Source organism: Cryptotermes secundus, unplaced genomic scaffold (assembly GCF_002891405.2).
Source record: "Cryptotermes secundus unplaced genomic scaffold, Csec_1.0 scaffold825, whole genome shotgun sequence".
In the NCBI taxonomy this organism is placed as follows: Eukaryota; Metazoa; Arthropoda; class Insecta; order Blattodea; family Kalotermitidae; genus Cryptotermes; species Cryptotermes secundus.
The window spans coordinates 188,616-205,086 of NW_019738888.1; the positions used below are offsets into that span (position 1 = coordinate 188,616).

The window sequence follows — 16,471 nt, forward strand, 5'->3', positions numbered from 1 at the left end:
GTCATCAATTTTATCTTCTGTTGGGGCGTGAACATTCATAACAATGGTATCACACCAGAGACCTTTTAGTATTATATATGATATCCTATCACTAACGAACTCTACCCTCTTTAACTGCTGATACGATTCTATGTACGAAAAAACCTGTACCTAATTCATGATTTTCATTCCCCTTTCCATAGAAAAATGTATAGTCTCCTGCTGGTGCGATGCCACCTCCATCCCATCTGACCTCCTGTACTCCCGCTAAATCTAACTTATATTTTAAGATTTGTTCTGCCACTGCCCTGAGCGAACCTGCCCTATACAAACTCTGTACATTCCAAGTGCCAAATCTCATACCCATTTTCATTAGCTTAAGTCGTTTATCCAAGGAATCAGTCCAGGTCCGAGGCTTTGCGTTCATTTTCATAACATAATGATTTTTACGGTGAGGAGTTGTTAGGCCTATGCCCAACCCCCAAGCTGGAGGGCCGCCCCTTGTCAGCTGTCCGCGACTGCTTATTCAATATATTCACAGCTTCCCTCCAAAACTGGAGGGCATCTCCTCCATCAGCGACCTGAGGACGTGCCATGCCGTGGTGACAGGGATCCACATAACATGGACTTTTCACACTGGATTACAGAAATGTTTTCCAAAATGTAACATCATCTTCATTTCCTGTAAATATCTGGATGCTTCTTGTGGTAAATAATATCATTTAAGGATTCAAGGGCCACATATCATTCAAAACTATAATCCAATTTCCATCATCCAGCACAGGCCAATCTTGGACATTTTCTTGTATGGTTTCAGTCTCTCAGCTGCCCTCAACACAGTGAGAGTGTCCTCTTGCTCCTAAATCCCATGTGTCTTTTAAAAGTATGTACCCAACTGTGAACAGAACTTATCATATTTTGATCTACATTATCTAACATCCAGATTAAATGTAAACAGATTAGCGAGGGTTCACTCTACATTAAAACACATTACAAAAGGTAAAGCTATCCCTCTAACAGGCTGTTGAGGCTTCCACATTTTCAAGACAGTCAGCTCACAGATGGCAGGGAGGTTGTCAGCCTTACGCACTGGCTGCCCTCTACCCCCTGGAAGACTCCTAGTACTCATTTCTGTTAGAGGTTGAGTCAATCCCAGGGCCAGAATACGGCTGGAAGGATCAGGTCAATTGAAAAAGCCTTCCAGCTTGTAGCATACCTCCACCAACTATGCCACCGTGTGCCCCCAAATTACTATAAGCTAACAATTTTTTAAATTTAATATCAATAAAATTTAAAATCCAGAATTTGTCATACTGCAAACACACACATACACTATATCTGAGCATGACAAAATACCAAACTTTTGGATCTCCCTCAATATTCAATAATGATGGAGGGAAAAAAAGGTACTATAAACAGGTACTGTAGAGAGCTTACCATCCCTGTACTGTAAAATGGATTTTTCTGCATCCTAATAATTGTATTTCCTTCAGCACTTAACAAAGAAAATAAGCATCTCTTGAAAAAGGATACGGATTACAAAACATCTTCTTTAAATCCACCTTCTCTTTGCAATATGGACATGTCTGTTTCTTACCCACAATGCACCATCCTCGAATACAAAATTCGTGAAATCTGATAACAGTGTTAAGAAACTATGCACAACAGTTACACAGCAGTACATTCTAACACATAAAATAATACAAAAAACAAAAACCTGGCTGAATAATATACAGGAGTTGGACAAAATAACAGAAACACTACTACTGTACACATTTCTTTACTAATATGGTGTTAGACTACCTTTGCTTCAATACAGCCGCAATCCATCTTGGAATGGACTCATACAAGTTTTGAACAGTCTCTAGCAGAATTTTATACCGTTCTTCTGAAGAACATGTTCAAGTTGCTTTAGAGATGCTGGAGGCGAGAATCCGTTCCTCACTTTAGTCTTCAAAACTGACCAGAGTGGCTCACTAATGTTCAGATTTTGTGACTGTGCTGGCCAGGAAAGATGTTGAAGTTCACCTTCATGCTCTTCAAACCATGACTAAACAGTTCCAGCTATGTAAATAGGGGCACGGTCATCTTAGAAAACTGCAGTTGTTCGGAAATAACATCTGGATCATGGGATGCACCTGATTACCCAACCTGTCCATGCGCTCCCTTGCAGTAATTTGGCCATGAAGGTTACTAATGGGAAAAGCTGAACATTGTACCATGATATTGCTGCCCACAACATCACAAAATCTGCCCCGTGTTTCACTGTTGGATCCAGCCATTCCAGATTATAGGCCTTCTTGGGTGTTCTCCAGGCATACACTCTTTGTGATGTAGGGAACAGCATGAAGGACATGACTCATCTGACCATGTCCAGGTTGTATAGTCATAACATGATCGTTTACGCATCTGAGCATTATTTTCAGTAATCAGAATTTTGGCAACTGCAGCCCTGCCATAGATGTTGGATTTGTGAAGCTCACATCAGATAGTTTTTGTGGAAACAGGGTCTTCAAGATGAACATTCAGTTCTGCTGTCACCTGTGCTGCAGTAGTTGTGTGATTCTGCAAACAATCCTCCTCAATGTATGACGACCTCTTTCTTTCAATGTTGATTTTCACCCACTGTTCCTCTTCACTGATGTTGTCTTCCCATGATTTGTGTATGCCATCACAACCTTAGAAATTGTTGCTCTCGATACATATAACAATATGGCTGTCTTTTCAAAGATGCTTCAATTAATGAGCACCAACGATCTGTCCTCTTTCAAAATATGACAAGTCTCCCATTTCCCGATTCTTTCACACAGCCCATCACTCAACAGAATAATTAATGCAATAACATGACCACTACAGAGTGTAAACAAATGGAAGAACATTCAGTGTTGCAATTTAGCAAACACAAACAAATTCTATTCCTCAATCTCTTAATGTTTCCATTATATTGTCCACACCCTGTAAATAAGCTGAGAAGAAAAGACAACTTAACAGCAAAAAACGAATATATTGTCACGTGTTGGGTATGTCACCTCACGCCATCAAGGATGTAGCGAATATTTATTGTGCTTCGCTTCTACACTAACACACTTTGCAATTATTATCACTTGCAGTATCACAATTACTGTTTCCACTATATCTCGGCAAATACTAGGCTTCAACGGCCATCGACGGTGACTCTCTTACGACTGACTCTTTACCGTGGAAGTGCATTATTACTGCTGGTTCAACAATCTGTTGCTTAGGAAATGCATTTTTCTGCTGTTTCAATAATCCGTTGCTTCAGAAGTGTAATATTTCCAGCTGTTACACAATGCTTTCAACAATTTGTTGTAACCATAGAGACTCATTGTTGAATTATGATATTGCATTGTAGCAAGAACATGGATCATTGCCTACGAAGTGATGGTTTAGATATGCACATTACAATATTTTAGAGCATTAATCTTGCTTCATACTACATATTTATGCAGAACCATTAAATTCCTTCATATAGGAAAGTTACTCTCCTATCATATCCTGTCAAATCATTTTTCATAGATTAATGTTTCAGGATTCAAAAATATATTGCAGTCTCTGTGCTTGGAAATTCTAGCTTCTTCTTAATATTACACTTCTAATGAATTACTTAATAATGATAAATCATGCAACTCTCTATAATTTCACTTGATGTTGTCCCAAGTGGTTCAAATTTCTGTAAAATGTTGAGATAATATACCATTATTCTTTAAAAGGATGCCACAGAACTTTGCCAATACCGCCAAAAGAAAAACATCATATGTCTCATTCAGCATTAAAATAACACAATAATGAAATCTTAAAAGAAACATGGACATTAACACTGGGGAAAAATAAATGCTTCAGAGATGCATAAATATAAAAAGGACTGAATTCAACTAGAAACATAAAAAAGTAACAGTCTATAATGTCTAAAAATGAATCAAGAAAATCTATAGTCTTCAGGATTAAAAAAATGTACCCTACTAATCATGAGTACTTTTAATTCTACCAACTCTGTTTTATTAAACCAAATACTCCGTTTTTTAAGGTAAAAATACATAAAACTACCCCTCTCAACAGGCTGTAGAGCCCCCCACATTTTCTAGACAGTCGGCTCACAGATGGAGACGAGGCTGTCAGCCTTACATGCTGGCTGGTCACCCTTTACCCCCAACAAGATTCCTGGTACTCATTTCTGTTACAAGCTGAGTTGACCCCAGGGCCATAGTGCGACTAGAAGAATGACGTCAAGTGAAAAATCCAGTGACTCATCGGGAATCAAACCCGCATGTAGCAGTGCCTCTATCACAATGCTAATTGTGATAAATGTAATAGAGGGAAATTAAATAGTTATATTAAGCTGGTAAATCAGTGCAATCTACAAAAACCAGTAAAGGAAAATTTGAAAGTAAATGGATTGGGCTTGTCTCTCCAAAGGTAGACCACATACCACTTAGAAACCAAAGAGAAAATTAAGTGGCCTTTTGTTGAAAATAACAAAAAATTTTGTTTATGTCAAAGTTTGGAACAAAGCAGAACTGTCATGTGACACAACTATGGTCTTTGAAGTGGTATACCTGAGCAGTCTGAGGAGACCCTGTGGAAATGTCTGACCTCAGAAAGTTAAGGCTTCTCAAAATGTATGTAAAAAGGAGAATACTTTTCTAAATAAAATGAAGGAAATCAACATTATCATACTTGCCAGAGAGAAAATGGTGAGTACCATTCCAACATGCCAAGATGCAGAATTAATTATCATTATTTCAATGACTGTATTGAATATTAACTCTGAAATTTCACAACTGTAGAATATTAATTCAGATAATGGCTTATTCATCATGTTTACCAACTATAGCTCCCTCAAATACTTTTGTTCCATGAAACAAATTCTAAGTGTGGCTTGGATAACAAAAACCAAAGATTCAACATCATTACTACCAAAGGCCACCAATGAATCTCCCATTTTAGCTATGTCCAGTCCTCCACAGCCCCCATGAGTTAACTACCCTCATAACACTATGTGAACATACAAACTATGGGTTCCTTATTATGTAATATATTCTATAAACTGCTTCCATTTAAATTTTGCTGTAGTTTTATTTTCCAGTCAAGCTTCAAATCAAGTGACTCTTATAGAGCTTTGGTCCGTACTGGTTATGTAAATCAAATTTAAAAGTTTGTGATGCTAACATATTAGTACAATTACTGACTTTACAGACATTACCCATCATTCTGTTTTTTATTTAAAACACTTCAGAGACTGGACTCTGACTGTCCTCACGTAAAAAGCCTACCTCAGTTCACCCTAACTGACAGAGTTAGGCCCTATCTCCAGACACTGGATGATGTCCAAAAAGTAAATAATTGTATTTATAGAGCTCATTATAATGTTGACATTCTGCCAACAGACAATTTCTGTTAAGGATACACATGATCACAAGAGAGCTTATATGTATTCTCCAAGACTCCTTCTTCATTCTCCTGAACCAGCAATTTGTTACCACATACAGCACACACGGCAGAATCAAGATGTCGTGTGGGCATGCCTTGATCCGTGTAGTACTACACCAATAACACAAATCATAATTAAAATACTATTCTAATGAGCTACTTGTGTGGAAATGGAATATTTGTGTAACATACCACATATTATATGTTTTGTAATAACTTTAATGGAAATACTCCACAACCTTTCATTTTTCATTCTGACTGACTGACCCATCTCCATTCACTTCAGACACCTTCCAAAATAAACCAAATTAGAGGACAGGGTAACAAAAACATGTACACTGGAAAAGACATAACACAATCCAAGAAAATTATATAAAATATCAAGTTCTTATAATATCAAGAATGCCAATCATTGGAGTATCATGCAAAATTAACCAAAGATAAAACTGCTAGTCTACTGTGCTCTGTAACTGAATACTGAGAAATTTTCACACTTTGACAACTGTCCAATGACAAAGCAGTGAAATCTGCAAATTCATGAATTTGTAACAAAGTTCTGGTACTTCTCCCTCACAACAAAAATTCAAACTGTATGGATGTGAGAAACTAGATTCAGTTTATAACGACAGCATGTTAAGTGACAAGTCTAAATGCATACATTCAAAATTAATTTGTACCATTCACTGGACACTACACTGTCTCAACTGCAGAGCTGTGTCCCCAGCACAAATACAAAATAAAGCAACAGCAATCCAAACAAGAAGGATATAAGCAACTGATTGATCAGTAATGGAATTGTGATGCAATTTTAGAACTGTGTAAGATTTGAGGCTTTCACGGTTGTGACTATGAAGAAAACAGTCTTCTGGGATATGGCACCGTGTATATGTGGTGTTAACCGACATTTCGGAGGAACGTATTGCCTCCATCTTCAGGGTAGAAGGAAAAATATAAGAAATCCGCAAGCGAAGAGACCATGAGAACTGGTAAAAGCAGACTGCTTTTACTGGTTCTCACGGTCTCTTTGCTTGCGGATTTCTTATATTTTTCCTTCTACCCTGAAGATGGAGGCGATACGTTCCTCCGAAACGTCGGTTAACACCATATATACACGGTGCCAAATAGACTGCTTTCTTCAATCTTAGAACTGTTTTCTCAAAAGAGGAACATTAACATGAGAAAATGAAGACGAAAAACAATGCTGCAACGATACATATCTATGTACTGCTCACACAGATCAATATAATAATCTCCCCCTACAGGACACATAAGTTATCTTATCATTCCAAAGATACAAAAATTTCAAAAGATTAGACATGTTTGTCTGACAAAAGCACCAATGGGCTGTGCGCTAAACTCACAGTCTGGATAATAAATCTTCATTCAACTCAATCACACATACAGCACAAATAAACTTCAGTCAAGACAATATGCTTACCCCAATATGTGATGCCATTTTGTCAGCGCATATTTCTGCTATATCTCGACCCAAGACTCCATAATACAGACCATAAAATAGGAAGAGCAATCCAAAATCCATCCACATATGTGGTTTGGCATCAAATACTACATTCAGTCCAAAAAATGTAGCCATCATGATGATATATCCTATCAGGCCCAGAGCATAGCTTAATTTGTAGATGAAGTAAAACCACTTGTAGACCAATCTGAAGGGAGACAAAAGTTAATCACTTCATTCTACACTGACAAATAATTTATTTCCTAAATACTGAAAGCACATTTGTAAGACCAAAACAGTTGTCATTATTTATGAATAATTATTAACAAACCTTGGGGTTGTACCTTCAATTGGTTTCTGAATGGCTTTTCTCACTACTAGACTAGTTATACAGGAAAACAGTAGCCATAAGAATATGAAACGCCACCACTGATTCTTCAGGCACAATAACAATGGAATAATCCACATACCAATAAGAGTAGAAAACTGGAAAGAAAGAGTGGCCAATAAATAATAGGAATAATTACAGTGTCATGCCCATTTAACATTTCATTTATGGAGCAAAATGCTTCACTCTTTAGTCTCTGCTGTCACTGAACATTGTGATCAAGCAATTATCATCCCCTGCTTCTTATTTGGGAGGTCCCACATTTGAGACTAGAGAATGAGAATCATGGGTGTGAAGCTTCATGCTTCCTCCCATAACCCCTCCAATCCATCATTCACTAATCACCCTGTCCTTCCATACTATATAATTTTAACAACTGAAAATATTATTAAAGAAAACATAAATAAATTAAAAAGTGCCTATACTCCCTGATTAATTATCTTGGTGTGTGAGCTATTATTCGTGTTTGTATTCAAATCCAGTGTCGCCCAGGAAAAATAATATTGTAACGTTCCCTGAAGTAAGTATGGAAATTTCACATTCCTCAAACTTAATGTCTGTGTCTAGTAAATAAAAGATAACATAAATTAATTTCAAAATTAAGAGGCCTCACAGATTGATGACATCTTCAGATTTCCTACTGAATGAGAATCCCCAATTCTCTTTTACAAAACTGCCTTAACATTCAAGTCACTAAATTACATACCTATACCCATGAAGGTATCAAAATTCTATCATGCTGTCATTTTTTGTAATTTATTCACCTGGACCTGTGTCTTCATTAACATATTCTCTCACACATGCAACCAACTGTACACAAGGCACTTTCAACCTGCAGTAATCGTCATGTACTTGAGACAAATTACATTAACAAATTCTACAGTGAAAACAAGAGTGCTACCTATTAATGTCAAAATTTAAATTCCCTAATAGCAGGAAACCTATTACACTTTAATACCAACTAGCCAGGCATACAACAAAAGTTACATGGTCATGTATGATACAAACTCCATGTGGCCATGCAATACTTACATAAAATAGTCTCTAGTTCATACATGAGTCTGACACAGAACTCGTGAACTATCTATAAAGACTGTTACACATTATGCCCTTTTGCTGACAGGACACCAAAACCTTTTGCTTACACATGAAGAAGTAACTGTACAGTAATTATGCTAACCTGACCATTTCATCTATGCCTACATAATTTAGTTTTGTTCAAACTTTTTTCTTTTATTGCTAGTGGGGTGGGACTAAGTCCCGTGTACTGCGGCCACTTCTGGCCTATTGTACCAGCCCCAGATGATAGGTGGATTGTGGAGCAATTGGTGGAATGAAGATTGGCAGGGGAAACCGAAGTACTTGGAGAAAACCTGCCCCAGTGACACTTTGTCCACCACAAATCCCATTTGACCAGACCCGGGATCAAACCTGGGCCACCGCAGTGGGAAGCCAGCAACTAACCGCCTGAGCTATGGCACGGCCCTTTTTTCAAACTTTGTTTCCATCATGAATCCTCTGTGCTTAAACTGGAAAATTTTCCAGAGGAACAGCCCTGTTTACTATTTCCAAACGACATAAAAATCTCACTTCCAGTGAATGACATATACCTTTACTTAAACTGTCATAGTACCAGTAACAAACAAGATACAGTCCTCATAAAACATGTTTCTGTATCTATATAAAATCTATTCCTGTAAAGGTTAATTTTCTTTTCTACACACCATATATGACCTGTAATGTCTCTTCTTCCATTCGACTAGAACAATTTGAGCCACAACCAATGTGACAAGAAGAATAAGAACCATTTCTGCGTGCATAGACTCATGACCCTTATGCTGCTCATGGAGCTTTATATGCTCCAGCCTGTAAATAAGACATTGGATTTGATAAAGGGCAATGAAATTATAATTATAAAACCATGAATATGCAGTTTTCAACTGTATATAAGTCAAAACATGTAGATCAACTTCTAATAAACCACTGATTTTTTCACCTGGAGTAAACAGCAATTGTTTCATCATCTCTTCAAAATATTGATTTAATTGCTTTGTTCAGGATGTTTTATATAGAAATATTCATTTCTATCTTTTTTATCTGTTTATTGTCATGCCATTACTTTAGTAAAAGATATTTCAACCAAGAAAAGTTGTACACATATTGTGTCCTTTATTTTGGGCTTTATCATCTAAGATGTTTTCAGTGTTGTTCCTGCCATGTTATCATGCTGTGCACAGATTAAATCTGTATAATTCTTCTAGATAGGTGAGGTATCTGATGGTCTTCTATTCTACTTTCTTCTTTCTTTCATTAGGTACTACTGTATGTTTGTGTGCGCGTGTTTTTTTCTGCATACGTACAAGGTGTGGCAATAAAGAAACCGGATTCATGCTCTCAGACAGTCGAAATGTTATCCCCTTCAATGTAGTCCCCTCCCCGATCCCTACACCGCTCCATGCGAATTTTCCACTGTTGGCAGAAGTGCTNGGAGGACGGCCCGATTTTGGATCGTTCCCGACGTTTTTCCTACCCTCCATAAACTTCTTAAACCACTCGAAAACTTGCGTGCGAGATAGACACTGATCACCATATACTTCTGTCAACAAATTGTAAGTTTCAGTGGCAGATTTTCCAAGTTTTGTGAGGAATTTGATGTTAGCACGTTGTTCTGCATTAGCACTCAGCATTATTCCGACGGAGCTCAGAAACACGATCCGCTTCTAACAATGGTCGCGGCCAGACTAACCGATGCACGTGAATGAAACTTTGTGTGACGGTAGAGGGAAGTCCAAGGGTCAATGCCCTACCCTCCTCTTCATCAATGACGTGGCCGGAAATGAGTCATAAAAGTAATCCGGGTTCTTTATTGCCACACCTTGTATGCACACCAGGCCTGTCTGTGTCTGTCCATTCCTCTCCATAATAACATTTTGATATGTGGATGAGTATTCATTATAGTAGGTACAAATGTCAATGGACACCCCACTTTTGCATGTTTTAATTTACTGCCATCAATAATATGAGAACAGTAACTGTTCACATATATATGGTCAGAGCAACACTAGCACAGTCTAACGTAGGGACCTGAAGTAAGCATATTTTGTTACCACTGAGTTTTATACAAAGTAAATCACAATATACTGGCCATGCAAAATATACATTTAGCTGTCTGACAATGATAATTAACAACCTTTTTACTATAGTATCTGTCAACAATATAAAAGACATTAAGAATATGTCATTCACTTAAAATGTATTTCAATACTATGACTGTTAAAATCATTAAAATGTCCATAGGACACTACAGGTATACCACCGGAAGACCACTACGGGCACACTAGCACAAGAAAACATGACAATAAAACTATATAATTTCAAAAACGCTTTGAAATCTTACCTACTCGATCATTATTTTTATAAAGTGGATGAGTTTCTCTCGTGTGAGACAAACACTAATCGATTTTATCACATAATTCATGAATAATTGGTTCTGGGAATCCCTACTGAGCAGCTTTCCTTTCTTTCTTCCAGCAACCAAGATAACACAGTGGGAGATGTACCTGAATGGGCTACTCTGGAGAGATTGCAGATGCCAAGAAGCTGCACCAGGAAGGGAGAACAGATGTAAAGAGGTGTTGCAGTGTAGAGTCTACAGTGAAACGTTATACCAGAGCTATCACCAAATTCACCAATATTATCTCAAAGGCCACGCCATAGCTTAAGCGGTTAGTCACTGGCTTCCCACCGCTGTGGTCTAGTCAAGTGGGATTTATGATGGACAAAGTGGTGCTGGGGCAGGTTTTCCCCAAGTACTTCGGTTTACCCTGCCAATCCTCATTCCATCAAATTCTCCATAAGCATTATCACCAGTACAGGTACAATAGGACATATGAAAGCCGATGTGCCGAGGGGACCTAATATGGATTCCACCTCACACTATATGAAATCTTAACTATTGTAATCTACTGTAATCTATTGTAAACAATTTTAAGTATTGTAACTTTATTCTCTTATTGTAATCAGCCAATGTACAGTAACTGACTTGTCCTATATCATGTAACAATGATCTATAGAGACAAAATAAATAAATAAATAAATAAATAAATATTAATGGCCGCAAAATAACTGCAAAAATACAACAACTAGCATGAACTAAAACTTTGACGTGCATGAATGAAGCTCAGAGAACAAGTACAGTGCAGTGGTCTCCCCAGAGAGTAGAATACACCTGATGATGGCCCACGTGAGGCTGAAACATGTAGTGAAAAACTAAAAAACTAAGAAAATACATGTAAGGTTAAGACAGTCCAACGAATTTTGACATCACTTTTTAGTTTATAAAGTTGCATACCTGTAATGTCCTATGGACATTTTAATGATTTTAATAGAGTATCGAAATACATTTTAAGTGAATGACATATTCTTAATGTCTTTTATATTGTTGTATTGTTGACAGATACTACAGCAAAAAGTCTGATACCTCAATACAACAGGATGCTAAAATATTATATAAGATAATTAGCAAAGCATCAAAGTTAGGCATATGAATTTGGTATGGAGACAGAGACAAATTTTATATGAAGTACACATCTATAGCTTAGAAATTATAAACACTGTAACAGTAAATATGATTGTGATTATGCCTGACAACTATCTGGTAGTGAACTCTACACTAGTGGAAACTATGCACATAGTTAGACCAAAAACTTGGAAATTTGTACCTCTGTATCTAGATGGAATCATTTAAAGCAAAGTAGGCATGTAAGTTCTTCCATGTTCCTATTACTCTTCATAATAATAATCATCCATGATTTTGAGACGTTTTGGTATATTCTTCTAAACTCAGAACATCAAACATCATTACTCTCAGCTAGGAGACCAGTTTTCTGGCTGGGTATTTTCTTCATACCTTTCTGGCAAATTCTGGGATAGCACCTTGAAATATGCAACCACCATTTCCTTCTACATCACTGCTAATTCACAAATCATCTTACTGTATGACATCACATAACCCATGAAGTTCATAAACATGTTATTAAGTAAATTAAAATAAATTATCTAATAGCTAAGCAATTTTGGTCTTCATATATTCCATTTTGATTTTGACACACCCAAAAATGGTAAATCTTAAAAACAGAAGAGAATATTTAAAGAAAACAAATGACCTCATCTTACCTTCTAGGACATGAAGCACACATACTTCTATCTTACTCTACTTATATAGTGGAACCCCTATTTAATGTTCTTTGGTTTAAGGCTTTCCCTCATTCAGTGTTCAATTTCAATGATCACAAATCAATAACTTCAATGTTAAATTACCTACAATCATAATTTTCCTCAATTTAGTGTTCAAATCCACTGGTCCCTAAAATTGGGCTTTTACTACAATTACTCTACAAATAATCACAGAATATGTAACATTCTTCAGTATACAGGTTACTGTTCATGTATATAAAATTTAATTGTACATTCATTACCAGTCATCCTCAAACTTCTATTTCTTCCGTTACTAATCTGTGAACATTTCAACAAACTAATGCTGAAACAAAACTATAAAAATGTCAACATTACAGATCCAGCTTCTAAATCTAGGACCATTATGCAAATACTTACCAGTCCCTTTCTACATATTGGTCCCATGCCATTATATCAGAAATTTTATTCTGCCACTATCTAGATCATTGAGCATTTTCCTCACACTAAATAACTAATTACTTAATGCTGATGGATATTGTAACAGACTATGTGAAAGTATCAAGGCAACTACTGTGTCAAAGAATGAAAGTGTTATGTATGTTAATTATATCAAATTACTGAGACTAATTATGATGTTCCTCTACTCACCTCCACTTTTCTTCTGGAGTAAGGTCTTCTATTGTCTAGAAAAAGATATTTAAATTATTATATGAAACAGTGAGTCATTTACATCAGGGATGTGTGAGGCATTTCAAATTGGTCACAACTTTCTTGTGAACTGGGTTCACATGGAATTTGAGCTGAAAATTAGAAGAAAAGTGACAAGTGTCACTAACCATCTGTAAATATGAAAAGAAAAACTGAAGCGTGGCCCAACAAATTTTCATGATATTTAATACTTGTGCTTCTTACTTCATTTTACACATACAATATGGATTCAGTATATGCTTGACAATCTGAATTTCCACATGATAACCCAAATTTAGACGAAGAAAATTGTTCTTGTTATATTTATAGTAAGAAAATGATACCCCACCAAACAGTCCAAGAGAACAGAAAGGCTTTAGTGGCAATGTACTCCCTCTCTCTCTCTCTCTCTCTCTCTTCTTTTCCCCTCCTCCTGAACAATCGCCCTCCCCAATTTTCTCCCCACCACTCTGCCTCCCTGATACTTCAGCCACAAAAGTTGAAGCTGCAGTTCTACCGCAAAATAAGATGTATAAATTGATGAAAGTTAACTCTTCATTACAGCTGTATGATAACAGATAAAATTAATTGCCTTCATGTTAAATAAAGAAGTGTCAAAGTAAGAGTCCTTAAAACATATTTAAATTGGAAAAATGACAAAATTATTGCCCCTTGCCTTTGAAACAGTGAAGTCCTTCCTATGACCCTTAACACATTATGCAAACAATTTTTAATGCCTTCCACAAATACACATATCAGTGACCAAGCTAAAAATAAAGTAGAGCTAACACAACCCCACTGAAAACACATAAATGAGAACACTGTGGAAATAAGTAGCTTTTATCTTATGTTCAAATTACTGAATCTTATGGCAACTTGTGATTGCAGCAAGTGAACTGAAAGCCTCGAAGGAAGGTAATGGCATGTTATAGGGAAGCACATGATGCCATCAAAACTGGATACATATATTCCAGAGTGAAGCTATATTTATGACGGTAGAATTACAAAACTGGGCATTCACACATCCCCAACATATGTATGTATATAAAATTTTCCTTAATGACATGACATGTCATTTGATAACACCTTATTCACACACTTCATACTATTCTTTACATACATTTCCACTGCTGTTAAAGAAGTAAAAACTTAATGCATCAAGCTCCCCACCTCTCAAGTCACTGGCACTCACAATTAACCATTTGCTACACTCACACAGTGTGTATCAAAAGTGTATCATAGGCTGGCATGTGAATTCATTAGGTCACACTGAAGCAGTAAGTTCCCAAAAACTTTCTATTAACCAACTCTCTGTGGTAATGACTGAGCAATCACACATATACTGCTAACTTCAAAGCACAGAGTCTTCATAAGAAGTTGATATTTACTCAGGTGATGAACAAATGCCCTGCTTTTAAGGAACTGAAAATCAATTACCATGTTCTCAAAAACCTAATACTGGATCCTTTTATACCTCAAATGATATTAAATGGTTTCAGTGAAGTTTCCTTGGGTGATCAGCAGCTGATGATGGAATCTGGGACAGCCTTCATAATTTCATCTTCATGTGGCTGACCACCCATGATGACTTTATTGTACAGTCACTGTCAAAGCTTCAAATCATATAATTTTGGTCATCAGTTCAATATAACCCCTACTTTGCATGATATAGAAATCAAGTCCTCAAAAATGGAATATGAAAAAAAAAAACTGTTATGTAACACAAGATACAGATTTGAGTTCTACAAGTTATATGATGTTCTTCAATATGATAAACATAACCTATCTGGATGGACACTCTCCTTGTGGGTGCTAATGTTTGCTTTCATCATTACCTGAATCATGAGGGGTGTAAAGAAACCAAAGCAGACCTATAAGTAATCTCACCGACCTTATCAGCTTATGTCATCTATCAATAAATCACTGGGTCATGATGCTGCCACATGCACACATTTGTTGAGTGTAAAATAATTAGCAAATACAAAGAAAAATAGTTTATTAATTTAAGCAATCAATATTGTAGTGTAATTTGCTTTTGCAGCAGTGTGTTTTTATCTGGAATAAATACATCAAGGCCAATAAGGTATGCAAAATTGCAAGACTGCTCCATAGAATGGAGTCTTAATAGTCACATCAGTTCCCTACATTTGTCAATCCACATGAGGCATTTCTCCAATTCCTGAAACAACATTCCATGTTATCAACCGCTGATTGTGCATCTCATCTTACAGAATTACTATGGAGAGGTCACCAGAAAATAATAATAAATTCATACATGAACTGTAATGCATGCATTAAGTCAAACAGAAACACCTGCACCATGAAAATGCTCCCAAAATGGGAAGAACCTGTAAAAGGTACAGCTATCCTTGTAACGGGCCATGGAGGCCCATAAGGTTGTGAGACGTACAGCGAGATTCTACAGATAATCAACCAAAAACATAAAGTGACCATAATCGACTGAGACGCGTTCACCGGCTACCAGTGCAGTCTCTTGAATTCACGTCTCGCTTTGTGACAAAACGTTTCGATTCACTCTGTGCATATTGTACCGCACACTATAACTCCTCAATCCAACATAACCCCACATATTCAAAATGTGCATGAACCTAACGAAGTCGGCACCAGTTCTCCTTCCTAAAGAATGCAGAAAATAATATTGATCATCCACACGCTGACAGACTATTCACTAATAAAGAATGAGCAAAATATCATTTTAAACACACACGAACAGTAAGTGTGGCAATACATGTTCATTTCAAACGACGATGAAGCATGGTAAACACAATAATTTTACACCAAGCAGTCACCTAAACCATGACACATAACAGGTGAAGTGCTTGACTGGGTCTTTCATTACCGACTATTCAGTTCACATATCACTCACTACTGAAAAAATTGAATGAGTTTATGGTACTTGCCTTATTCTCCTCCACCATGATCGCCATTTGTATGCAGTACCGTTAACGTGAAAACACAAAATCCAAGAACAATTCTGCTATTTATACACTGATCCGTGGTATAGTGGTAAAGCTATAACAATGAACACGATCAACACTGCTACCGCTACAACCTAAGGGCGAAGACACGCCAAGGAACCTAGCAACCGCAATTTCAGGCAATTGTTATCAGCCAGAATTGAACACATGTTACTGCATGAAGCGGCGCATATTGAGGAATCGACAACGCAGTTTCCTCAATTTTCGCTGCTCCCCTCAGTAACATTTGTTATACAGAGGCGGTAAACAATACTCGGAAATTGCGACTGCCAGTTTACTTTTTCTGCCCTCGATATAAATAACCGAATATTGCTA

At 36.9% G+C, this 16,471-nt stretch overlaps 1 protein-coding gene across 6 annotated transcripts in view; it reads right to left on the reverse strand.

Moving 5' to 3' along the window:
- The window catches only part of LOC111871284 (RING finger protein 121), a 21,808-nt gene extending 5,337 nt beyond the window's left edge, over positions 1 to 16,471 (reverse strand). Inside the window, exons 1-7 of one of the 6 annotated variants that reach the window (XM_023864277.2) lie at positions 16,079 to 16,455; positions 13,119 to 13,153; positions 8,999 to 9,140; positions 7,218 to 7,372; positions 6,866 to 7,094; positions 5,405 to 5,538; positions 1,513 to 1,614 (exon numbers count right to left, since the gene is read on the reverse strand). In XM_023864277.2, coding sequence (XP_023720045.1) covers positions 1,513 to 1,614; positions 5,405 to 5,538; positions 6,866 to 7,094; positions 7,218 to 7,372; positions 8,999 to 9,140; positions 13,119 to 13,153; positions 16,079 to 16,105 — 824 coding nt within the window. In that variant the 5' untranslated portion in view covers positions 16,106 to 16,455. Of the gene's footprint in view, positions 1 to 1,512; positions 1,615 to 4,198; positions 4,591 to 5,404; positions 5,539 to 6,865; positions 7,095 to 7,217; positions 7,373 to 8,998; positions 9,141 to 11,995; positions 12,210 to 13,118; positions 13,154 to 15,470; positions 15,688 to 15,766; positions 15,863 to 16,078 lie in introns of those variants that run through there. The other 5 variants (XM_023864280.2, XM_023864278.2, XM_033754188.1 and 2 more) reach the window with 5 other exon arrangements.